This window comes from Rosa rugosa, chromosome 3, assembly GCF_958449725.1.
Source record: "Rosa rugosa chromosome 3, drRosRugo1.1, whole genome shotgun sequence".
In the NCBI taxonomy this organism is placed as follows: Eukaryota; Viridiplantae; Streptophyta; class Magnoliopsida; order Rosales; family Rosaceae; genus Rosa; species Rosa rugosa.
Window position 1 is genome coordinate 38,961,933 of NC_084822.1, and position 26,425 is coordinate 38,988,357.

A 26,425-nucleotide genomic window follows, 5' to 3' on the forward strand; every position below is an offset into this window, starting at 1 on the left:
TCAAGGCAACTGGACCTTGCGGTGCTTGTATCTGTCGTGCGTACATGCATGCAATCCAAGTGAAACAGTCTCCCCCTCAGGTCTCCATTGCCAATTGTCGCCCGAGTGCACAGATCCTGAAAGACAACATACATTGGATAAAAGGTTACAGAACACTTGTTTTGTGAGTTTAACTCAGACACAGTTAAGAAGTGATGAGATAGAGAGGGTACATAGAGGACATTATAGAGAATAATAGAAGGCGTAACTTGGACTGACCCAACACCTAAAACTGGAAAGGACTTACCATTTGCATTTGAGATATGTGTTATAGATGGGGAAGACAAAGTGGTAAACAAAGACTTATCATAGGTCATATGGTCAAACGCACCAGAATCAATTATCCATGTATCACTACCAGTAAAGTCAGAAATATTCAATGCAATACCAATTTTACCTCGATGTTCCTCAATTAGAGGAACATTACCATTAGTATGGTCCTGACCCTCCACACCATAGAAACCAGGTTCTTGCACCAACTAAATTGCCGCCTTGCTTCTTTGATTATTGTTGCCACCTTTCGACCCAGAGTTGTTGGAGTTGATTCTCAGCAATTTGGGGCATTGACTCTTGTAGTGGCCAATATTTTTGCAATAGTTGCAAGTCACCTGGTTGTAAAATGGAGCGGATCCCCTGTTATAGTTCTGATTCGGCTGATACCCCTGATTCCTGGGCCGATACTGAGAATTCCCATTCTGAGGAGACAAGGAGACTGGTGAAGAAGACTTGGCCTGAACTGTCAAACTAGAGATTTCGGTGTGAAGGTTCTTCACGGCTGCCTTGTTGGTCAAATCTCCCAGTCTTCTTCTTCAAACAGCAACCAATGCTTCAAGAACAAACAGATTTTGATGGATCGAAATAGGACGGCAGAGCTGCTACGGATGACAAAGACAAACTTTTTCAAAGAGTACAAACTTGACAGCAAGGTGTTGCAAACTTTTAGGGTTTTTAGGGCAGAAGGAACAGAGGACGAAGACAAAGGACAAACTCTTAAAGAGTATACAAAGACAAATTTGCAGCGGAAACAAACGAACAAAGTCCAGACGGATCTCTATTCTGATACCAAGTCAAACAGAACAAAGAGATTGGGAATTTTCTGATACTCATATATTTCTCATCTCCCGAATTGGAGTATATATACAGAAGTTACAGAGTTCTACTAGGAAACTAATTACAATAATTACAACGTGATATTCTCTCCTTAATTACATAAATATTATCTCCTTGATTACACAATCTTAATCAATCCACATTTACCACGATAAATGAGATACCAATCCCATGACTCACGCTAACAAAAACAACAATATATTAAATCAAAGATTACATTTGATATATATCACACTTTAATCGATCAAGACACAACAATAAGAGACATCACTTAAATAACTTCAACAACTCTTTAATGCACTAACATAAAGCACAAAGCATGGAACTGATAATTAAAAACCTTGCATTCATGACCTGAAAATTTCTGTGTCATTTCGCCTATCAAAAAAGAAAAGAAAAAAAATTTGGTAACTCAAATCTAAACCCAAATATAGAAGATAAGCTAGAATAATTCATCTTCCTAGGACTAAAACTCTGAAGGACAGAGAAAAATATGACCTTAATTTGTTTGTTGATTCTTAGGCCCAAAAGACTTCTTTTATTGTCTATTCTAAGTTGGTCCTACTTTCTTCTCGCCCCGGGGGAGACCCTTGCATCTTTCAGCATAGGAAACGAAGTCAAAGGCTCAAATACTCTAAGAATAAGATTGATGTTGGTAACTTGAACCAAATCCTCTTCAAAAAAAAACTTGAACCAAACCCAGGGGAATAATTGATGTTTTTTTATTTTATTTTTATTTTATTATTATTATTTTTATGACAAGGGGAATAATTGATGTTGGTACCTAGGGCAATAAGCTTATACCAACGAAGACATCTACCACCAGACCATCATAATCATAAGAAGTCAGTGTTGTTTAAGTTGGAACCCTAGAAACCGCCATCACCAAAGACCATGTCTATGTTGCCTCTTAGACAAAATCACTACCACAGCATCCAAACATTGAAATCTTTTCTTAATTCCATCATGAATTCACTACTAGCAAAACGGGCAACTCACACAGATTTTATTCACACAGATTTTCAAAACCCACAGATATCCGTGTGAAAGATAATTTCATGCAGATAATCATGTAAACTAAGTAGAATTGGGTCCACATGAGTTTGTGCAATACACAGATATTTCAGTATGCAAGCTAAGATACTTTCTCATCTATTCACACGGTTGTCCGTGTATAAACCAGTTCACACATATTTCAGTGTGAATAAAATACATACTACATTATTTAGAAATTATTGTCTTTTTTGTTAGGGAAAATTTCGCAAACAGTACACCAAGTAAAGGCCACTAATAATTCTTATACACAAAGTTTCAAACCAAACATTTCGGTACACGAAATCTGAAACTCGACCCACTATCAGTACACGACGTCAATTTTTGACACCAAAATGTCCATTATGCCCTCAATTCTTTTTTTTTTAATAATTTTTTTTTTCTGTTATTTTTTTTTTCCTTCGTTTTTATCTCTTTCTTCTTCCTTCTTCCGGGCTCACACCCTCGCTTCCAACGCCGCCCTTGCGAGGTGAGCTTCTCCCGCCGCTGCCTCTCTGCCTCCATGTGGTTGAGCGGCGTGTCTCGGCCCAGCCCTGGTTTCCGGCCCCGTTTCTTCGGTGCTCTTTTCATCTGGCAGTCGGAATCTGCGAAGTCCGGGTTTGGGTTCGGAGCTCCGTTCTTCTTCTTGCTAGAACCAAAAACATGTTTCTTGTCGTCATTGTACGAGCTGTGATCCTCTTCCTGCACGCCGGCAATGATGCCGATGTCAAAAATGGAAAAGTTCTGGTTGATGAACTCTAGCGGTCTTGTTTCCGGGTCAGGCTGATCCGACCCGAACAACGACTTGGCTTGCTGGATCAACCCCCAGTTCTCTCTGATCAAACCGGAGGAACCCATTTCAAGAACACCGTCGGAAGTTGGGATGCAGATCAAGGTCTCGATCTCATGGATTTGGGCCTCTTTGGCTCTCTCGCAGTTGTTGAACTGAAGCTCGTGGGCCCCGCTCAGCCAGATTGAGGTCCCGGAGCCGAAGGCCTTGCCGGAAACAGAGCCGTCCCCGACGGCGAAAGATCGAGTGAGGGAGTGAGCCCGGAAGAAGGAAGAAGAAAGAGATAAAAACGAAGGAAAAAAAAATAACAGAAAAAAAAAATTATTAAAAAAAAAAAGAATTGAGGGGATAATGGACATTTTGGTGTCAAAAATTGACGTCGTGTACTGATAGTGGGTAAAGTTTCAGATTTCGTGTACCAAAATGTTTGGTTTGAAACTTTGTGTATAAGAATTATTAGTGGCCTTTACTTGGTGTACTGTTTGCGAAATTTTCCCTTTTTGTTATACATATTATATAACAACGGTATTCTGTAGCTAATACATTTTAATACAAATATTTGTGTGAAATGAGCATCACACACATATATCGGTGTATAATGGAACATACAGATCGACATCAGTGTGAGAAGATAATTTCATATGGAAATCCGTGTAAAAGTTCGACTGACAATTGACATGACACTATTAGTTTATGAGGTAAATACACATGGACATCAGTAAGAGTTGTAAATGCATTTTACACGGATTTTAGTAGCTATACTGCTTAAAACCAAAAGATTGATCAAAAGTTTGCCATTTTTCATCTCTCTCTTAGTTTTCATAACAGAGCTGTGTAGATGATGAAGGAGATGGCTGTGAAGATTTGAGTTGATTCATAGAATTCAGGTATATTTTTCACTTCCCTTAACCTCAGATTGTATATTTCAAGTAGGTATGATGGTGTATTCATGAATGGTTTTTAGGATATTCATGATCATTATAGAAAGACATAATTTTAAGAATGAAAGTGTGTATTCATGAATGGTTTTTAGGATATTCATGATCATGATAAAAAGACATAATTTTAAGAATGAAAGCCTACAAAAATTATTGTTTGGATCATTGATTTAGTTTATATAGAAAATATATTTGTGTGTTTGTAAAGAAACTAAAATGAGATTAATAATTAGTTGGTTGCAAATTTGCTAATTTATGATAATCATAATTAGAATTTACCACTTGAACTAAACTTTGCTTAGAGTAGTATGGTATAAATTTTTCAAAAAATGTAATTGTATAATTTCATACAAATTGCTTTTGAAGAAAATTTATACTATTCAAATTTCTATAAAATTCATTACATTGCATATAACCTTATTACCCGTTAAAGGATTTGGTATTGGAATTTGATGCCTCCATGCACAATCCTTAAATTGTCCCATTTTTGGACAGTTTGGTAATAAGGTATTATGTATACTCTATGATGCTTATTCATCGTTACATGTTATTGGAATATTTGACGGCCCGATCGATCCTATGATCCCCTATGCATATTAAGTTCGTGCATATGTGGGATCATAGGCGGAGTGCTGTCGAATTTTTCAATAATAAGTAGCGATGATTTAGGCATCATAGAGATATACATAATATGTCATTGCCGAATCGGTTAGGTTCTACACCTTAGAAATGAAGATATAAGGCAATAGTTGATTCATTCATCATGTGTGATTTATTAATGAATTTTTTCATTATGCAGTGGTTCTTTACTGAAGTAGTGAATAGTTGAGCAATATGGACAAAGATTGAGTGTTTCTTGATCGAGAAAGTGATGAATATACTTTTGGGCTCCGTGCATTTATCAACCATGCCCTAGATATCTCTCCTATTCCCAATAGAATCTATTGCCCTTGTAAAGAGTGTAAAAATCGGTGGAGACAATTTGTGAAAGATGTGGAGAACCACATACGTTGTGTAGACATGTGGAATGACTATGTAAACATGCCTTGGACGGCACACGGCGAGCAATTACCCCTAATAAATGAACTTGATGTGGCAAGTTCCTCATCCCCACAAGAAGTTATGCCAGAACATGATATGGCTAATATATTGCAGGATGCATTTGGGTTTCATAATGATAGGATCATGCCTTCGTCCTCTTCAGAGCCAGTTGGAGGTCATGACTCTGGTCCAACCCTAGATGCCAAAAAATTCTATAAGCTACGTACTTGACGATGCGGATACTAATATTTTTCCTGGAGCACGAATAATAAGCTTGAATTTCTAGTGAGGTTATATCAGATTAAGTGTTTGCACTCAAATAGTGATGTATCTTTTTCTGAAACTCTAGATCTATTGAGAGACACATTTTCTGTAAGTACGACGTACTCTCCCAAAGAGTTTTTACAAGACAAAAAAAATGATCAAGGACATTGGTTTGATGTATAGAAAAATTGATGCATGTCCGAATGATTATATGTTGTATTGGAAAAAGCATGAAAATGATACAAGTTGTCAAGTTTGTGGTATTAGCCGATGGAAAAAGAAGAAGAATGGCAATGAAGTTGGTGGAAAACCTAACGCAGCTAAGATTTTACGTTATTTTCCATTGGGTCCTCGATTGCAATGTTTATATATGTCTCGCCATACTGAAAATTCAATGTCTTGGAATTCAAAACTAAGGACTAAAGATGGGGCAGTCCGACATCCTGCTGATTCTCCAGCTTGGGCTATTAGCGCCCCCTCCGAAGGCAACCGAAAAACATTCCATACTTGCACTGTAGGTACAGCCTCTTACCTACTGACATCCGTGTGACACAATGATCTAAATATGTAGTTAACTGATGTTTTGCTAGTAGTGATTGTGCTAATCAAAGTAAAGAAACCAACACCAATATAACAGAGCTACCACACCACCATAACCCCCAAAGACAATCAATTTTCAATTCATACTATTGACACATTTGAATCATCACCAAACAAGTCTTTGGTTAAACAAATCTCATATCCACCAAAGGCAGCCACTGTTTCCACTACCAAATACACTTGATTAGACAAACATGTCAAACATAACACCACAGTGCAATGCCAATCACAATAGAAAAAACTACAAGGGCTAGAAAACCCCAAAGTAAAACCTTAAAAAAGAAGAACACAAACCCTGAAGAGAACTAATGTGAAGGGAGAAGACAAGATCATGGTGCTAGCCCACCCAAAATCACAAGAGAGTTGAGGGGTGGAACTTGATTTTTTGTCAAAAACCATGAAGGAAGTTATTGGCCATGCTTGTGGTACAAAACCCTAATAGAGCGTTATTTGGGAGAAGGTTAATTATATTGACAAAATCAATAGATGAATGGTAAAGTGATACGTACATTTATGGATAAACAAAGTCTCAAATGAGAACGGATTCCGCAATGTAGCCTAACTCGAAATTTAAATGTTGACAGGTTCAATTGAGAGAAACAAGAAAAATTCGCAAATTAAAGTTTAAACCTTAATAACCTTCTTTAGATCTCACAAAGAGTGGCACCAAACACGATCAAGTTGCAAAACGAAAGTTGTCTCCTTATCTTAAGTTACAATCGATTCTGATTGAGTATGAATCCAAGATTCAAGCATTGTTAGGCACAATGAGCTTACCTTCAATAAGAGTTACTACTGCTAAGCTCAAAACCGTATTTTGAGCCAAAGAAAGCTATATTGTGAGACAATAATGTATTGTGCGCTAATAAATGTTTGCTTTGAACATTTCTATTTTAGTTTCTTAGGAATACGTCAATATATTAAGAGTGATGAGTACACATGATGTCACACCTATTTTGGGCATAATGAGAAGAGACAATACCTAAGTAAATTCGTCTATTCTCTAATGACCCCAATACAAACGATACGAGACACTTAGAACTTTGCACTAAAAAAACCTGAAATGAGTGCCTGATAAAGCTATTATCGCTTCAATCAACAATAGTCTCAAGGTTTTTATGCCCAAGAGACTTCTTATTTCTTCCTTCCCTATAGCTAATCTACTTTCCTCTCATCTGAGAGCTTTTTGGGAGAGAGAAGTCAATGTTTTCTCTTAGGCAAAGATTAAATGTCATAAATCAGTTAAGGCACTTGTGTCCATACCTCCCTCGTTATAAAAGAAAAAAAAAAAGAAGGCTAAATACTGTTTAGTACCCTGTGATATGGACCCAACATCAATTCAGTCCCTCGACTTTCAATTTCATCAAAAACACCCCCACACTAGTATTTCTCGTCCAATTGGTCCCTCCGACTTAATTCTATCAATTTCAGACGTTAAGTGGTGACATGGCATTTCCAACTCATCAAAAGTGGGGCCCACATGGAAGTAAAATGCCCAAACTGACCTTGGCTCTATCATAGCCCCAAATCCTATTAAGATTAAATTTTCCCGCCAAAGAAGACCTAAATACTTGTATCCTCCCGTCCAAAATAATCTATTTGCAGAATGGCTTATCAAAGTAATAACATTGACCTGTAAATGTTCAAAGTAACCAATCTATATTTTTAACCAACATGCTATTGATTTCAAGCACCAATTCTACATTTGAAAGTTTAACAACATCAAACTTTCTTAAAATCCAACAAAATAAGCAGCCCAAATGTTTACAACATCTCAAATGTTTGCATTTCAAATAGCTCTAATCATCCTCCCAAAAAATTAGAGCTAGCAACCTAAGTAGCACAAAAAATGTCAGGGCTTGCTTATCATTCCCCAAACTTCCTCCTACTTTCCCCCTTGCTTGGAATTCTGCATAATCCTTTGAGATGATCTGGAAGGTGTTGGAGTTTGGCCTTTTGATGCTTTACTTGATGTCGGAGGCCTTGTGGTTGCTGAGGTAGATGTGGTAGCAGCAGCAACAGCTTTGGTGGACTTGGATTTTGTGGCGGCAGCAGCAACTTTGTAGAGTTAGGCTTAGTTTGGGATTACTGTGCTGTGAGAAGAAGCACTTCTGATATTGCTGCGAGAAGAAGCAGCTGATGTGTTTGGTAAACTATTTTTAAAACTGTTGTGTGAACCAAAAGCAATTTCTGAGTGTTTAGTAAGTTGTAAGTAAAACGTGCTTTGGTTTGGTATAATTACCAAAATGGGCATAGATGATAAAAGATGCTACTAAAATACATAACTTTGTTTTATGATTATGTAACTATACCAAATTAAAAAATTTCTCACGTATTGTCCTTGTACACTAGTTCAAATTATCAATTCATCAATTTTATCTCAATATGTATATTAATTTTACAAAGTATATAAGCAATTTTAGTTTTTTGTAATTTGTTTGGTTATATATTGCTTGGATCAATTAAAAGATTACATTAAACCCTTAAATATTATACAAATGAGTTGAGAATATTACACAAAACATTCCCCCACCTTGGTCAACGGGAAACATTACACAAAATGTATTAAAGTCAATACAACTTTGCAACTAAATGCCTTCTGGAGATGCATTCATTAGACTTTGTGCAATTGTATTTCTTAACATCTCCATTTCTTGTATTCCCGGACCACATTGTCTTCCATCTCTTCATTGTTGTCTTCACTTGAGTAATTTTCACTTTCATCAAAATCACGATCTTGTTGAGCATATCTTCTTATGTAGTTATAAAGAGCCATTGTAGCAATAACTATTTTCACTTGTTTATCATAAGGAAAGCTTGACATATCACGTAAAATACTTCACGCAATAGTGAACTCCACAATTTCCAATCATTTTTAAGTGAATCCCACTTATTTTTCAATTGCCTTTTATCATAATCCCTTCCGGTTAACTCCTTAAAGGCCTTGATAACATTTGACCATCCCTTTTTATCAAAATGTGTACCAGGTTTGTTTCCCTTGGCCACTTCCTTAACAGCTATATCACAAAATATAGCTACTACCTCATCAGGCCATGTGGCTTTTGGTTTTCCAGATCCCTCATTTTCAGTACTGGTGGATTTCTTCTTTCCCATCTAAAGATAACACATGCTTAGTAGTAAACAAACAATTGTTATAAGGTACCATATCCAACACCTAACATGATCCTCACAAAACAAAGCTGTTGACCACAATAAAGAGCTAGATATATCCTTTGTTTCAAACCATAGGATTCAATGACCAATTTGTAATTGGAACTAGGGACCAAAATATATAAATTTGACACTAATATGCAAAGGTTGAAATATATACATATAAAAGAACTAGTAGCAAAAATAAAAAAAATACCCATGTAGCATCATAATCAAAGAAATGAAATCAAAGGGTGAAATATTTGGAGGGATTGGAGTTGAATTGAAAGAGAGTGAGAATCTTACTTACCCTGTCTCTGCGTGCAGAAATTTAGTACCCAAAATACCACAAATTGACCAAATCTAGAAACAGGGTCGTACCAAGTTGTTTCGATCTGTTACTACTTGTTTTGCAGGGGACGCATATGGGGAAAAGTAAGAACTTTAGAGGAGAGAAAGAATAAGAAGCGTAGTGAATCGAAGCTTGCAACAACAATATACTGTAAATTTGGGGAGAGATGGAGAAGGAGAGGACTTACAGTGAGTTTGATTTGCTGAAGAAAGATAGAAACTTTCGGCTCAATTTGCTGCTGAGTTTGAGAGAGAGAGAGAGAGAGGCGGTGACAGAGAAAATATTGGTAGGCTTGGAAGATGTGGGAGACGCAAAGAGAGATCTCTAGAGCGAGGAGAAGATATGTTTTTGACGGCGGAAGAGGCTGGGAAGAGAGAATGGATATGCTAAGCAACCCTATCTGGCTCAACGTAATTGTTAGAAAAGGATGAGGACAGAGTAGGTAATTTGGTAAATGCATTGTTCACTCCGTGTTTTCCACAGAAGCAGCTTCAAAAGCTGGCACTTGGTTACTTCTCACTTTCAGCTTTCGGGAAAAGATATTAGGACCAAAAGCAACTTCTAGAGAATTTACCAAACACCATACCGTAAGCCCAAAAGCAGAAGCAGCTCCAAAATCAATCTCAAATTGGGCCTTAGTAGGGGTGGCAGCAACAGCTTTTCAAGATGCCTTCAATGCAGCCATCTTCTTCTACACTCACAAAAAAAAATCAGAAACAAGAATATAATTGTCAACACATACATACCAAAAGCATAGCATCACTAGCCCAATCACAGACCTATTCATCAACAAATATATACAAAGTTTACAACCTAAAATCCAACTTTCATACCCCTTGATATTCTACCACTTTTAGATAGTTTTTCCTCAAGTTATTCCTACTCAATGGTGGCTTCCAAGTTATTGCTTGCCTGATGCTTACTTGCATGCTTTAATACATTAACCTTGCTACATATATATAGGCATACCAAGAGCCAGGGTGGCAAGCTTCCCATCTTGGTAATAACGTGGAGCAGCAAACAAAGACCAAGCAAAGTCTTCATTCAACATGCTACCCCCATTAGTAGCCTACAACAATTAATAAATTCACACACCTATTTCACCTTACCAATTTACCCACATATGCACTACCTAAAACATGGAACAATATTTTCTAAATCATGTCTTACTTCTTTTAGCATGAGAATGAACACCAATCTCAACATGTACTAATCGAAATACAGAAACCACCAGGGTAGTAGAGCCACCACCACCATAGCCATTAGAGACGGTCGATATTCAATCTACAACATTGTGATTCCTGTCGGTCTGAATTCAGAATACATGAACTTCATGAAAGTAGGAAAATGGGGAGGGCAAACCCAAACGGCCCAGCCCCACCACGCATCTTGTCCAGGTCCAGGTCCAGGTCCACACATGAAAGTGGACAAGTCTCAACTATTACATTTCCCAACCAAAACGGCGACGTCTACGTTTCGGTCGACAAGAGGCACACAGCATGTGCGCTTGGTAGCAAAAGCCAGTCGCTCTCCACTTGGCTCCCACTGCTATCCACTTGGCCCTCACACGCACGGTGCTCCGATCTCCGATCCCGATCCCGATCCAGTGGCATTTTCGTTATTTCACCCCCTCCCAACTTCCTCCTCGGTCCCATCGACCCCCAAATTCTTATATAACACACACCTTTTTTTAAGTCTCACAATCCTCCACTCCATTTCCTCTGTTTCGGCCGTTTTTTTGGTCTCAAACCACTTTCCCCTTCTCTCCTTTCCGCACCAAAAACATGATGAAGCTTTCCTGCAATGCGGTGGACCAAATCCACGGCGGGGCCCAATGCCGCTTCTTGGGCCCGCAGAAGTCCCGGCCCGGCTTCGCTCGCCGCCGGAAAGAAGCTCCGCCTTCGATTGTTACGTACAGCGGTGGTTCGCCTTCGTCGAGGAGGGGGATTGTGGCGGTGGTGTCGGACCGGGGAGCCGTGGGCGCCGAGAATGGGCCGGGTCGGGTCGAGCCCATCAGCCTGGCGGACCGGCTGAGGCAGGGGAGCTTGGCGGAGGACGGCAAGTCGTATAGGGAGTGCTTTATAGTCAGGAGCTATGAGGTTGGGATGAACAAGACTGCTACTGTGGAGACGATTGCCAATCTGTTGCAGGTGAGAATGAGCTCAATTTCGATTCAATGTGTCTCAAAAGGCTGGAAAGTTTCGATCTTTTTTTTCTTTTTTTTTTTTGTAGAATTTGAGCATGTGGGATTGTGGTGGTACTGTTTGATTTGAATTGTTTGGGGTAAATTTGAGGGCTCTTGGTGGATTGGGGATTTGGGGTTGTTCTGTTTGCTGCTTTCATACATGCATTTATCAAGTTTTGGAATTCTGTGATGTGATAGTTTTCTGAATTCTATATTCTAATGGTAGTAAAGCCTTGTGTGAAAGCTCATTAGATATTTGATCACGTAAATTTGACCAAGTGATTTTCAATTCAATAGTTTGGAACTTTAGTTTCGACCTTGAACAAGATTAAGGACATTGTGGGAGGATTAACCAAGTTGGTTATTTTAGTGAGGAGGAAAGCCTGATTAATTACATATTATTGGTAATGTTCTCATATTGTATGATATTTACGGTGAGGATTGGTAATGTAGGAGGTTGGATGCAACCATGCTCAAGTTGTGGGATTTTCAACCGACGGGTTTGCAACGACCACCACCATGAGGGAATTGCATCTAATATGGGTTACTGCTCGCATGCACATTGAAATCTACAAATATCCAGCTTGGTGGGATTTCTTGTCTATATTTTAGTTCTGGTTTGGATTTGTATCCAGCAAGTGTAATCTTATAATGCTGGTATGTGCAACAGGAGTGATGTTGTTGAAATAGAAACGTGGTGCCAAGGGGAAGGGAGAATTGGAACTAGACGTGATTGGATACTTAAGGACTATGCCACTGGGCAAGTCATTGGAAGAGCGACAAGGTGCATGGTGTTTCTGTTTATTATTATACAAAATCTTCAAACATGTTGGAGAAAAGATGGTATCAGTATAGAAAGCAATAGATTTTTTAAAATACTTTTATTCTATACTGCAGATAACATGGTTATTGTATTGAGCCAGCTTCCTCATACTCTGTGATGTTATAGTTTGTCTAGGCTGTTCGTGGCAGATTCTTAATCTTTTAGTTACTCCCTTAGCTATTGTAGCTTTGAAAGGAGACATAGTTACTGATGCTTCTTCATCATTTAGACGCTCTTAATCTGGCTATTTGCCAGAACATTTACCACTGCAATATTTTTTCAATTTTTTAATTCTGCCATCTCTCTTGAAGATCACATGTGAGGATATTTTTGAATGTTTTTCTGCAGTTCTATTGTTTATCACGAAGTTATGTGGTTCTGTGATGTAGTCTGAAACTTGACCATCTCTATTGCATGGTTTCAGCAAGTGGGTGATGATGAACCAAGACACTAGGAGGCTTCAGAAAGTCAGTGATGATGTTCGCGAAGAGCATCTAGCTTTTGCTCCACGAGAGCTAAGGTAAGAACCCTGTTTCTTTTTGCAGGCCTTAGTTATCATTCCTTTATGTGGTTAGCATACTAACTTGCCTGCATGCACACAAATGCTGCACAATCTTATAATTGGTTTTTTGTATGGCATTGGTAGATTAGCATTCCCAGAGAAGAACAATAGTAGCTTGAAGAAAATAGCTAAACTAGAAGACCCTGCTCAGTATTCCAGACTAGGACTCGTGGTAAGGTCTTATGGTTGATTCTAAGTTCTTAATTTTATTCAGTGCTCTCAGTATACGTTTATATTTCTCAGCCAAGGAGAGCAGACCTGGACATGAACCAGCATGTTAATAATGTCACCTACATAGGATGGGTTCTAGAGGTCGGTTACATGTCTGTTTATTTAGAATTCCATCATCTGTTTTATGGCCATGAATTATTGTTCGTCTCATAAGAGATATTCTCTTCTTACAACAGAGCATGCCTCAAGAAGTCATTGATAGCCATGAACTCCAGACTATCACCTTAGATTACAGGCGAGAGTGTCAACAAGATGACATAGTCGATTCCCTTACTAATGTGGAAAATGTAGAGAATGCTGAAGTGAGTTTGAAGGGAACAAATGGGTCTCCTGCTGCAACAGAAAATCAAAACGACTACCGTCAGTTCTTGCATCTACTGAGAATATCAGGTGATGGATCAGAAATAAACAGAGGACGCACAGTGTGGAGAAAGAAACCGGCAAGATGATAAAATCATTTTATCTGTTTGGCTTCACCTGTTTTTGGTTTGATTTTGTTTCTAGTTACCCATGTTTTTGTCCATTGTATGAGAGGTTTTGTTTCTTAGTTGATGTCAGCTTCATAGTTTATTTTCTAAGCTTTTCCCAATTGCAATTGTTACAAAATGTCATTATCTCGTGCACTGATGTGAATATATTCTCAAAGAATATTCTCCATTTTATGTTGTATCTGACATTTTAAATGGTAACCCATCTTCATTGGAATGTAATATTACTAGGTTCAAGCTTCAATGATAATTCTTAGCATCCGTTTGGGATTTTTGGTGGTTTCATTTGAATAAATACAGGGTTCATATTACTTTAGCTGCCTTTTTTTATCTTTCTGAGCTCTGGGGTATGATAAAGTAGAGAAAAAAGAGGAGTTATTACAGCAAATTAATCTGAATTCATGTTAGACGACTTCTAAACCCCAAAAGCTTAAAAGAACACACGAGCTTTCACATTTGCGTCTTGTACTTCTCTAATTTTCATCTCATGTTCAGAATTGCTAGATCTCAAAAGTTTGAGGTGTAACATTCAAATACTACAACTGGTGCTGCTACATTTTCTAACAGTCGAGTTCTTTCGATTTCAAAGCAATCAGCATCTGACTTGATGTTGCTTCTGAAGTTTTTCTGGTAATGACCCATTGAATCAATGGGGCCATGAAGCTATCAATGAAGTTACCAGTAATTCCTACCTATCATCATCAGAACAACCTAATAGCACACCAGCAATGACTTGAGAGTCGTGGTCATGGGCCACCGAAGATTTAACAACTACAATTGCCCACTGAACTAGTACCATTCTATATCGACCAAAATCTCCATGCAGACGCCAATGAACATCAGTCCCAAAATGATTATGTACAGTTCTAATAGGGGTAGCTTCAATTTTCAAACTACAAAAAGCAATACACAGAGAGTCAACGAGTAGATGAAGATAGTTAGAATGGAGAAAACAATGGCATTGCTCATTGTTACAATCCTTGTGGCCTTTCTAGTGGTTCTGAAGCTGAAAGGGACTTGAAACTAAAGAGGAGGTCTATAACCCTAAAGGGTTAGAATTGGCCTTGGCCATCCTTTCGGGGGATATGAATTGGGTGGCAATTTCATCCTTGATTTGGGGGCGGATGGGGTTTCGGAGGCTTCCACGGGCTCAAGGATGCTCATCAAAGGCTATGGTGATAAAGGAGACATTCCTTACGATCACAGCAAAGGCAATGGCAATGGAGAGAATGGTGACATTCCTGATTATGGAGGTGATGCTCGAGATGGAGATGGTGGCAAGTTTCCATAGTGATCACATACTCACATAGAACAAGCTTATGGTGTCAACTGACATGTATTTACTACTATAAATAACGAGCCTATCTAAGTGATTAATGTAATTAATGGTTAAGTTTTCAATTAAATATATATGTTCTTCAGTTATTTCACTTACTATCTGCTGATTCTGCTCTATCCACTATCTGATCTCTGGTACCAAGAGTACAGCTATAGCTAGAATCTAGCGATACACAACTGACTGCTAGCTTTATCAAATACATCGACTAGAAAGTTATCCAGTGGTTGTTGAAGTAAGCCTCTATTTTACAAATTTTTCAAGGTAAACACTCCAACCGCATCAAACAGATTAGTTTGATTTTCCTAAATATGCATTGTTTTTTGTCACTTAGCCGATCTCATGCATCGTAATAGTGAAAACTCTCAATGAATCAACTGTGATCACAGAAACTGCCTAAATAACTTGACGATATATATGAGGCCAGCCTCAACTCTAGCATATATGCTAATGGAATATCCGAATTGCAGTAAAATCTTCCAACATTGTATATACCAACCCCTTAGCATGATACAACTGGAGTTTGTATTGAGCTCGGCTTGTTTTTGGCTTGTTCGAGTGTGTAAGAGAAACAAGCACAGACTGAATTTTGAATGCTATGCATGTTGGTGTTGGCGTGAGTCATACTTACCTTATTTATGTAGATATTCTGTAATATTATGTGATCTGTAATATCTGTAGTATTATTAGATTTACTACTTGCCTTAGGAGTAGTACTTGTCTTATTAGGCATAATTGTAATTTGTATATAATTCCTTCTTGTAAGGTAAATGAAATATCAAAAAAGTAATTCAGCCAAAATTGTCTCTTGTTTCTTGTTATATTTTGACTTGGTATCAGAGCAGATCTGATCCTTGACTCTTGTTCTTTGTGCTTGGATTTGTTCGTTGTCCTTTGATCCTTTCATCACCGTTGCCTTCTTATATTTCCAAGTACTTTGTTGTTTTTCCTTCCGCTGCATATTCACCATGGTGAAAGCTCCTTCTTCCCCCGTGTTCTCCTCAAGTCTGACTTGTAACTACTGCAAGAATCCAGGCCACATCAAAGCAAACTGTTACAGGTTGGTTGGTTTTCCAGCAGGCTACTTTGATAGGCCACGACCTTAGGACAACAAACCTAAGGGAAAGGCTGCTGGTCGTCTTGTTCAAGACCAAGATTACTATGCGGTGACAAAATCAGATCACACCAACTTTGCTGGTAAGGATACCGCATCCGTAAGTTGCAGTGGTAATGGTAAGATTGGAGTTGCTTTAAAAATTTCTGGCTTTACTGGTGGCAATACTTGGATAATTGATTCTGGAGCATCTGACCATATGACCTATGATGGTAGTTTCTTTCTTTTTCTCAATCCACCCTCTATTTCCTCTGTTGTCAATGCCAATGGTGATTCTTTTCCTGTTTTAGGAATAGGGTCTGTTCGTCTCACCCCTTCTTTGACACTACATGATGTTCTTTATGTCCCTGATCTCTCTCATCATCTTATATCTGTGCCTCAGCTTAATACTCAATCTCGGTGTTCTGTAACATTTTTTCCTTTGTATGTGATTTTTCAGGACCTCCTCACCAGGGAAATAATCGGCAGGGGTTATCTGAGGGGTCGACTATTCCATCTGGATTGCATGTTTGCCGGAATGAAGCCGGAGAAGGCAGTCCAAGCATCTTTGATTTCGACTGGGGTTACTAATCAAGTTGAACAATTATGGCTATGGCATCGGAGATTGGGACATCCTTCCTTTAGTGTCATGAAGAAATCTATGCCATCCTTGTTTCTGGGCATTGATGAGTCTAAGTTGCATTGTGAGTCATGTGTCTTAGCTAAAAGTCATCGTACTAGTTATCCTTTGAGTACTACTAGGAGTTCTTTTCCTTTTGAGTTTATTCATTCTGATGTCTGGGGACCTTCCCGTGAGTCAACCTTGTCTGGCAAACATTGGTTTGTTTTGTTTATTGATGATTATACCCGTCTTACTTGGGTCGCTTTGTTGAAACACAAATATGAAGTCTTCTCTGCTTTCCAAGAATTTTTTGCTCTTGTTCAAAATCAATTTGGAGCCAATATTAAAGTCTTTCGTTCTGATAATGGGGGGGGGGGGGGGGGGGGGGAATTTGTCAATTCTCAGTTTCACCAATTCTTTCATTCTCATGGGATTATTCATCAAACTACTTGCCCTCAAACTCCTGAACAAAATGGGGTGTCAGAAAGAAAGAATCGTCATGTTCTTGACATAGCTCGGTCTCTTCTATTTAGTGCTCATATGCCTAAGTATCTTTGGGGAGATGCAATTCTTACTGCTTGTCATCTCATCAATAGGCTACCTTCCTCTGTTCTCAATGGTCAAACCCCCTATGTTGCCTTTTCAAATCATGTGTCTGTCCCTTTGTTTTCTAATCTCCCTGCTCATGTCTTTGGGTGTGTTGTGTTCGTCCATGTTCCTAAGAATCAACGGTCCAAACTCGATGGCAGGGCATTGAAGTGTGTATTTGTGGGCTATGGTGTTCATCAAAAGGGCTACAAGTGTTTTCATCCTCCTACATATAAAGTTTTTGTTACCATGGATGTCACCTTTTATGAGGATGCATGTTATTTTTCTCCCATCAATCCTTCACTTCAGGGGGAGAAACACACTTTTTTGGAAGAGAAGTCTTGTGGGATTAAAATTCAGCCAATTGAAGCCAATGACACTCCTGCAGAAACAGAAAAGGCAATTACTGAATCGTCTACCCTTTATCATGCAACTGCCGAACAGAGCGTTGCAAGTTCCGAACCAAAAAATACAATTGTCGAATCGTATACCCTTCAAGAAGAAGCTCCTAATCACTCAGTCTCTCCCTCTCCATCAGTGGTCTCCCCTGTTCAATCTTCATCTGAGAATGCCAGCGAACACGACGTCTAAAAAGTAATTCAGCCAAAATTGTCTCTTGTTTCTTGTTATATTTTGACTGTTGGCTGGTGAACAACTCGTATTTTATGATTCTTAGTCACAAGACAGTTCAACTTAAGCATGAGTTCAGCTCATTCGTCCAAGATGTTAATGGGATTTTGTGAATATCAAATAATCTATGATTCTATTTTTTTCACTTTGTGTCAGTGTTGCCAAAGCTTGAAGCTCAAGTTTAGCTAAATATCTCAGGCTCTACTTGTTAAAATGAGCTAAGTTGAGCCAAGCTTAACTCTAGAACAACAAACAAGCAACCTGAGCCAAGCAAAGAAATATATTGAAGTTAAATTTGAATCAATTAGTTGAACTCAAATCTAATCAAGCCAAATTTGAGCACCAAATGCTCCCTTGGTATGCTCCTTTGCAGAAGTAGCTTGGTTAACAAGTTCTATAAAGGAAACCCCTCGAAGAGAAAATTTTCTATAGTTACAAAGGACCAGATCTTTAAATTTCTTTCTAAGATTCTAGTCATCCTACTGTAAAACACAAAACTAGAACTCATATGTTAAATTATTAGAAAATGAGTGTGAAGATCGATGTTGTTTATCGCAGATTGATACAATATACAACAATTACCTTGGAAACCAAGTAGTACGTCTGTTATATATAGAGCAAACATGCAGACATCATCTCACAAGTCGATCATAGAGAGAAGTCTTAACTAGTAGCTAGACTATATATGACAATGGAGGGTATAATGCATTCCGATATGAAAGCTAGAATTGATATATGGCGCCCTGCAAAGTATCAGTTTATTGGCAACTTAACATTGTCTGAAAATGACAGAACCAGTGGTACCCTGGTGCTTAATCTACCCTAGTCCTTATGAGACATAGCTATTAACTTTGCTCCGAAACCAAGCTATTCCAATTGGTTCTTATCACCCCGGCTTCCTGATGATTTTTCAACTCTTGTGAGGTATCAAGACCTCATGTATGGTTTAACAAGTGGCTGGTCAAGAATGGTGCAAGGTGAGACTTTACAGGTCGGAGATGTGGTGCAGCTATGGTCCTTCGAAGATTTTAACAACTCTCTACACTTAGCTATATCGATCTCTTCAAATAATTGTTGGTGCTCTCTTGTTAATAGTTGAGTTCTATCAATTTCAAGCAATCAGCATCCTACTTAATGCTGCTGATTACCAGTCTATTTCATAACGAACTGCTAAAATCAATTGGGGTCATCAATCCATAAATGAATTACCAATTATTCCTAGTTATGATCATCAGAATAACCTAATACCACACCAGAATAGAATTTAAGTCATGATCATGCATTATCTAGGTTTAAAACCCACAACAGCCCTCTCAACAAATACATACCATAACGAACAAAACCTCCATGCAGACGCCAATGTACATCATTCCCAAAATGATCATCTCTCCACTATTAATAGGGCTAGCCTCAATGCAAAGCTCCACAAAGCAAAAGACGAAGAGTGGAATAGAGAAAGATGAAAACAGTTGCTATGGAGAAAGCAAAGGCATTGCTCATTGTCACACTACTCCTTATGACATTTCTGGTGGGTTCTGAAGCTGCAGGAAGGGAGTTGAAACCGAAAGAGGAGGTCTATACCCCTCAATGGTTCTGGGGATGGGGATTTCCTTGGTGGGGGCTCGGACATGGATTTGGGTGGGGATTTCATCCTTGGCTCGGTGGCTTAAACCATGGGCTTAAGGACGCTCCACATGGCTATGGTGGGAAAGGTGACATTCCTTATGATCATAACAAAGGCAATGGCAAAGGCGATGGCGATGGCAATGGCAATGGCGAGAAAGGTGACATTCCTGATCATGGAGGCGATGATCAAAACGGAGATGGTGGCAAGTATCCATAGTCACATAGACCAGGTTCAGTGGTGTCAACTGAAGTATAATACTACTACCTAAATAATGAGACCATGTAATGGTTCAGTTATCAAAAAAATGGTGCTTTAGTTATTTCACTTATTCTCTCTGCTCTATATCTATCTCTTTGGTTCCACGATGAGATATGCATGTAGTGCATAGCTAAGTAGTTTTGTTGCTTGCTGGAGTAAGCTATTCAAAACTTTTCGAGTAAACACTGCAACAGCATCAAACATAATATTGGATTTCTTTTAAAAATGAATTTTTGTTCTTACAGTCCAACAAAACGAACATGTATCAGCACCTGCTTGAATAATTTATTCGACGAAGATTTTGGGGCCATTCTCATAAAGCAATGAGATATTCGAATATCCCAGTTACAGTACGAGATATTCAAGTTGTATATCAAATCCTTCTTTTCTACCACAAATCATTATCAGTTTTCATCTTTTTGCTCTGTCCGGATCCTCATTTTGTACCTTAGAAGGCTTAGATCATAGATTTCAACGTTTATTATCTTTTCTATTGTTTGCTAAATCATCATTCTTCGACTATTATAATTGTCAACATTCCAAACCCAGGAACCACATGGATAATCCGTCGTTAATACATAGTTTTGGCAGGGGACTACCAATGTAAAGCCTAGGTTTAGGCCTTTAGGGTCTAAGGTTGTCTATCAGCATGAAACAGCTCCAGACCTTTGCTGGTTCGTTGCTTGTTCTAGCTTGTGAGAGACAATTCAAGCTTGAGCGGCTGGCTCTTGGCTTGTTCTTGCTTGTAACAAGTCAAGCTCGAGCTCTCATGGACGTATTACAAGTGTGCACAATTCGTATAGTAAGCTCAAGTTACAGAAAGAGGACAGAAGAAGCCTGCTCAATCCAGCTTGAAGCCTTGAATACAACTAGTTAACACTAGGGTCTAAATCATCCCTATGTTTAGCAGAAGTTATATAGCAGAAGTTATATAGAACCCTATCAACAGAAAAATTAAGTTGCAAGGGTCTATAAATTTGAACTTTCCTGTTCACGTTTTTTACTAGATGCAACCGAAACATAAATTCACAGACAAGAAAATTTAAGCCTGAAAGTATATTTCTCTTGATTGCTCCAAAAGCTAGTTCCACTAACATCTCAGCTAATCATAACATCAGATTGTACCATGTAATGTAATACGAAATGACAGGGTATTCAGGTAATAGGGAATACCCCACTAATCATAAAGCACTTCCATACAAAACCCCACTGTTGTCACTAGGCCTAACAAACTGCACATGTTTCCGACAATTCATCCCAATTATGAAATATCAGTTCTGAAGACCTGGCACAACAATTCTTTCGGTCCTCCATCCCCAGAAAGCACTTTACATAACCCTGTAGAGAGAGAGAGAGAGAGAGGGATCATTTATCAGTACTTTAAGAATGATCAAAACATCCATACAACCATAATAGTCAAATAATTAAAAGAACTCCTAGCAACTATTATTTCTTATCTTCAGGCCAGAAAAATGTATACATAAGGTAAATATGCCACTTACATGATCAATCATAGAGGCAGGAGTTGCAGACTCAGGAGGAAGTAGGAAGGAATACCCTAATGAGCTCTTTCGCAGTTACTTTTCTCCTACAGGTAGGGCATTTTCCCTGTGCAGTTATCGCAGCCTTAATGCACTTCTTACAGAAAATGTGACCACATTTTGTTGACATCTCCTCAACCAACGGAGCCATGCAAATGGGACAGGTAAAGGTGGGCTCCTTTGGCGGTGGCGGCGGCAGTGGTGGCTGCATAGCCCGCTCATTCTGTAAATAAAAGTATTTGAGATGAGTACCCACCAATTAGACATATGCACAAGAAACAAAGATGACGCTTCAATTTCAAAAGACACTTATTGTAGGAAAGTCATAAATCAAGTTCATGATCAGTCAAAGCATTTCACAAATGTAGAGCAGAGATACATACGACAACCACTCTCAAGTTAAACGGTTCAGTTGATGTAAGCATGACCAGTGGGACAAACATCAACATATATCAAAGGTTCACAGCATGTTGCTAACAGTTGATCAAAATCATATATGCATCTTCATTATCAAAGTGACAAGCCATTAATATGTACTCACCAACTCACAAAAATGAAAAATAAAATAAAAAATGAAGACATGGTTAGGCAAGCACCGACTTCACCAGCACTTATGGTAAAGTGGGGAAACATCACTTCAGGATCAGTAGAGTCCCCTTTGAGGATATCCTTTAGTTAACTACTTGTGAAATGGCTTTGAGACTCACGTCTCTGTTATTTAGGCTAAAGTAACCATGCTTTAGGTTGTAAAACTAATTTCATCTATGAATAATTCACTGCAAATTCAACATTGGCCAATTTGACCTACCATTTCATCATGACTTGTGAGTGCGCACTTAGATGCAAGAAACAAAGTATATGGTGGACAGAGTTTAATATCTCATTTGATTTTTGGCCAAGTATAGCATTAACCTAGTATGTTAAATCTCGATGCAACTTGTGAAAATGCAGGAGGAAGGATTCAAATCAACAAAAAAAAAAAGTGCGAAAAAGAAAAAAGTTTGAAATTAAGTTTACATCATTCAAAAGTATATTTGCACTGCAAGAACAAAATGTGACTCAGCATATAAAGACAGAACTATGTCTTCACCAAAACCAGATGATCAGTGCATTTGCAACAAAACATAAAAGATAGTTTCATCTTACAAGACTTTTAGGCAGACAAGATGAAGATGAGAAATTACTATGATTACCTTTGAATTGGAGTTGCTATTGCCATCCAAGTTTATGTAAAGTTCGCAATTAATGATTGTTTGATTTGGCTCAACTCTTCTGCGCTTTTGACGAGTGGCCCTAGGCAGTTCTGCAATGAAGATGTAAGAAATGCAAAGTAGAAATATGTTAAGAAACAAACTGACTACACAAGGCATATAACACAAATAGCAATATGGGGAAACTAAAACTTGTCACTGACAATGTCTAGCTCAAATGTGAGAAGCTTTTGTAGCAACCAACTACCCATTCTTCTTTAGAACAATAATAAATAAAAAATAATAAAAGAGGAAGATAAAGTGTCAGCTTGTACAGGATCGTTCAGGACAAATTTGGAGACTGAAACATTCTAAACACCTTATCCTACTAATTTTTGCCTATAATTTTATCCTATGGAGTAGTAAAAAAGTAGTGATAAAAAAAGCCAAATGAAAACATTCATCTTATCCACACTAATCACTTGACATTACAGAGCTTGAACTACCAAATAAATAAACATGCTTCACAAAAGAAAACACTATAGAGACCCAGAAGTTCTGCTGTAATGAAACAATTAGAAGTTGTATCATAGAACAGAACTTAATTACCTGATTCCAAATCAACCACAGGCCTCCTTCGGTTCCTTCTGGAGTTGTTTTCAGCCTGATATAAATATCACAATATTAGAGCTTTATTTTAACGTATATCAAGTGTGCAGAGATACCCACAACAAAGAAATACATAAAATTAAATTAAAGCATACTTCAGCAATAGCCCTGGGGGAAGATATGACAACATCATCATCAATAGCCTCAAGATCAATCACCAATGGGGGCTGGCTAGGTCTCTCAACCTGAGGTAACACCTGAGCTGAAGTTCCCTCTTGATTCCGATTCTCACCAGGTGGTGCACTATTGAGATCTAATTCATTCTTCCTTCGCCTGAGACCAGTTCTTGCAGAAGGCCCCCTTGCCACCCGAGTGCTCATGCTATGTATGTAAATCTCTTATCCAAGATGAAGCTCCAAAAGTTTAAGACCTAAATTTGTTCAACAGTAATCATTCTTATCAAACATGTGCTCCACTTTTGTCCAAAACCAATAAAAGATAATATGACTTGACCAATAATAACTCAAAGTTTGCAAAATCAAGCAATAATAGACATGAGAAAAGTCAAACTCCCTTCCTATTTCCTGCAACTCTCTCATCAAACAATAGATTTGATCATGATCCACTGTTTGTTTTCACTTCCCTTTGCTTTAACCCACCAAATAAGTTGGCGATTCTCTTTCATACCTCCAAATCAACATGACAAATCAAATTACACTATATAAAGCTCGGTGCAATGTTTAATACCATCAAGTCCTGAACTGAAAATCCTAGTTGCTTGCAATTCACAGTCTGATCACTACAAACCTCACAGCATTTCACAGTCTGTCGCTAGAAAGGTCTACTTATCTTCTCTAAAACCCAAACTAAATCGTTTCCCCCAGATTTTATAAGCCCATTCAAATCCTCAATGATTCCCAACCTAAAAATTCAAATTCTTTTTCAAAAAAGTCTCGATTTTTTAAATCTAACCTGCTAAAGAATTGCCGAAATCAAGCCAAAATTACAGAATTTGAAGGATTACACAGTATCTTTAAAAAAAAAAGGTTTAAAAATTCAAAAAAAGAAAAGAAAAAAAAAAGCGTCGCAGAGAGAAACCCTAGGCAATTAATAGGCAGAGCAAGCAGAAGGAAGAGGATCGAATTGAAGAGAAAACGAAGATATAAATGAGAATCGTACCTTGAATCAATCAGAGAGGATGAGAGGGAAGACGGTGAGCGAAGGAGTTCGCCGGAGAGAAACTGGAAATAATAATAATATCAGTGAAATTGATTAAGCCGTTGAATCGGATAAAGGAGAATGAGAATTCGAATTCTTCTTTACCCCAAAATATATATTTATAGTTTCTTCTTCTTCTTCTTTTTTTTTTTTTTTTTTTTTTAAATATATCAAAGTCTTTCTCCGTCGTTGTCTTCTTCCCTGTGTGGTGGGGGGTTTTGTTTGGTTTTTAAAACAGGCAAGAGAAAGAGGAGTGGGAACGCACATGGATCTTTGGGCCTCTGTTGCACACGAGCCGATCACGCACCCGACTCCTCCACGTTGTCTATCTCACCTGTGTGATATTATCAACTTAAATATAATTTTTTTTTCTTCTTTTATTAAGGAATTGGTTTTCAAAAAGGGTTTTTGTCAAAGGAAAATGATGGAAAATGTCACATTAGAGTGTGAAATGATAAAAAAGTCACATAGTTTTCCACTTAATAAAAATATCCATAATGAATTGTCAATAATATTAATTTAGTCCTTATGAATAATGAGGTGATGTTAAAAAATGTCAGTTTTCAATTTTTTTGATTCCCATTCTACCCTTGGTATTAATATACCCTTCAAAACCAGATCACAGCTATATTTCAAAAAAAAAAAAAAATCAGATCACAGCTCTCTCTCTCTCTCTCTCTCTCTCTCTCTCTCTGAGATCCACCGAAATCCGCATCACCGTCCGCCATCACTGACGAATCGGCGTCTGAGAACGACGAGCTGCAACTCTCTTCGTTCTTGTTGATGGTGACGTAAGACGTTAACATCGTATGGAACACCTTCGGCTTGTTTTACGAGTCCGCTGAGAACGTCACCATCGCCGGAGCATGACGGCCTTCCGGAGGTCCAGCATATCTCTGTTCATGTTCTTTTCCCGAATCGAAAAACCGAAATTCCGATCAATCCAATAAGCACCGGTGAGCTTCTCAGCATCAAGCTCTCGAGCTCTAATTCCTTGTCAGTGAATTTGAATTTTCACAACATGCTTTCTTCATTTCGTTTCGATTTTTGCATGCTGCGTTTTCATTTTTGAATTTTTGTTTTCTCTGCAGTCGAATTGAAGAAGCAAATCTTTAGTATGGAATCAATGCTTAATTATAGACCTATGATTATGTGTGTTGCTATATTTATATGCACTTATTGGTAGCAGCTATGATGATATTATAGATCACCTCCCTACATAATTTGAATCTGAAAGTCAATTTATGGATTTGTGTTCAGACCTGAGACTAATGAGTTCTTCCATGGACAAACTTTTCTCTGTTTGTGCTTGTATTTACAAAGGTTTATCTCTATATATGGCTACTTTGCTCTTTCCTTGAAAAGGTTTCACTTGCACAGATTCTAGGTTCAGATTTGCTATTTGAAAATCAATGCTTCTATAGTGATATGATTTGGTGAATGAATTAGGTGGACGATTAGTTTGATTAGTTCAACTGACTGCTGAGCTAGGGGATGACCTAGATAAGAAAATTTTACAGACCATCTCCTTAGGTGAGGCTGGAGGAAGTTCTTCTTATATTTTATTAACTTTCAAGGATATTTGATAATAACTTGTTAGAATTATTTTGTAAATGAAGTAATGCTATTATTGTGGTTGTGGTTGTAATGAAGTAATTTTATTAGCTTCGATCGATTTTGGCGAAGACCCCTCATTCTAGAAAGATCACAATGTCCAAGTAGTTAGATATTGAATTTTTGAAATTGCTTTTGTCATTTTGTGCCTTTTTAGATGCGTATTGAATTGATGTTAAGATTGTTAGAAGGCTTCTGTTGTTGAAGTTTTCGAGTCTGGTTTGTATGGGATTGATGTTGTTTTTGATAAGTTGAGAGGATTAGTTCTTAGAAAATGATTCATGAAGCTTCTTTGAAATTGATGCACTTATATATTCTTAAATTGGATCAGAATGCATTTTATTTTGTCATTTCTCTTTGATAGAATTAAAACATTTATCCTCTCAAGTCTTAACCTTCTTTCCTTCAGTGATTGGCTATCTTTCTTATGATACCAGCATAGGTTTTGTAGAAGGTGTATGGATGGTGGGAGTGATTGATGAAGTCCAAATGCG

The 26,425-nt window shown here is 38.0% G+C and overlaps 3 protein-coding genes across 4 annotated transcripts; 2 read left to right on the plus strand and 1 right to left on the minus strand.

The window, feature by feature from the left end:
* Positions 1–10,783: 10,783 nt before the first annotated feature.
* Positions 10,784–13,849, plus strand: LOC133740546 (oleoyl-acyl carrier protein thioesterase 1, chloroplastic-like). The gene is made up of 7 exons (XM_062168505.1): positions 10,784–11,466; positions 11,955–12,088; positions 12,172–12,285; positions 12,749–12,844; positions 12,971–13,058; positions 13,130–13,198; positions 13,294–13,849. The coding sequence occupies exons 1-7, from the start codon at positions 11,101–11,103 to the stop codon at positions 13,564–13,566; spliced, it is 1,140 nt and encodes a 379-aa protein (XP_062024489.1). The 5' UTR covers positions 10,784–11,100; the 3' UTR covers positions 13,567–13,849.
* A 5,484-nt stretch (positions 13,850–19,333) lies between these two features.
* On the plus strand, positions 19,334–19,717 carry LOC133737702 (uncharacterized). Its single transcript, XM_062165208.1, has one exon. The coding sequence runs from the start codon at positions 19,334–19,336 to the stop codon at positions 19,715–19,717; it is 384 nt and encodes a 127-aa protein (XP_062021192.1).
* Positions 19,718–20,800: 1,083 nt separating this feature from the next.
* Positions 20,801–24,520, minus strand: LOC133740850 (uncharacterized). Of its 2 annotated transcripts, XM_062168787.1 has the most exons (7): positions 24,423–24,520; positions 24,279–24,340; positions 23,255–23,529; positions 23,100–23,154; positions 22,494–22,603; positions 21,262–21,523; positions 20,801–21,097 (listed from the first exon to the last, which is right to left on the minus strand). In XM_062168787.1, the coding sequence occupies exons 3-6, from the start codon at positions 23,477–23,479 to the stop codon at positions 21,293–21,295; spliced, it is 621 nt and encodes a 206-aa protein (XP_062024771.1). In that variant the 5' UTR covers positions 23,480–23,529; positions 24,279–24,340; positions 24,423–24,520; the 3' UTR covers positions 20,801–21,097; positions 21,262–21,292. The 2 variants fall into 2 exon arrangements, with proteins under 2 accessions (XP_062024771.1, XP_062024770.1); XM_062168786.1 differs by lacking the exon at positions 24,423–24,520 and having other exon boundaries at positions 24,279–24,416.
* Between the last annotated feature and the right edge of the window lie 1,905 nt (positions 24,521–26,425).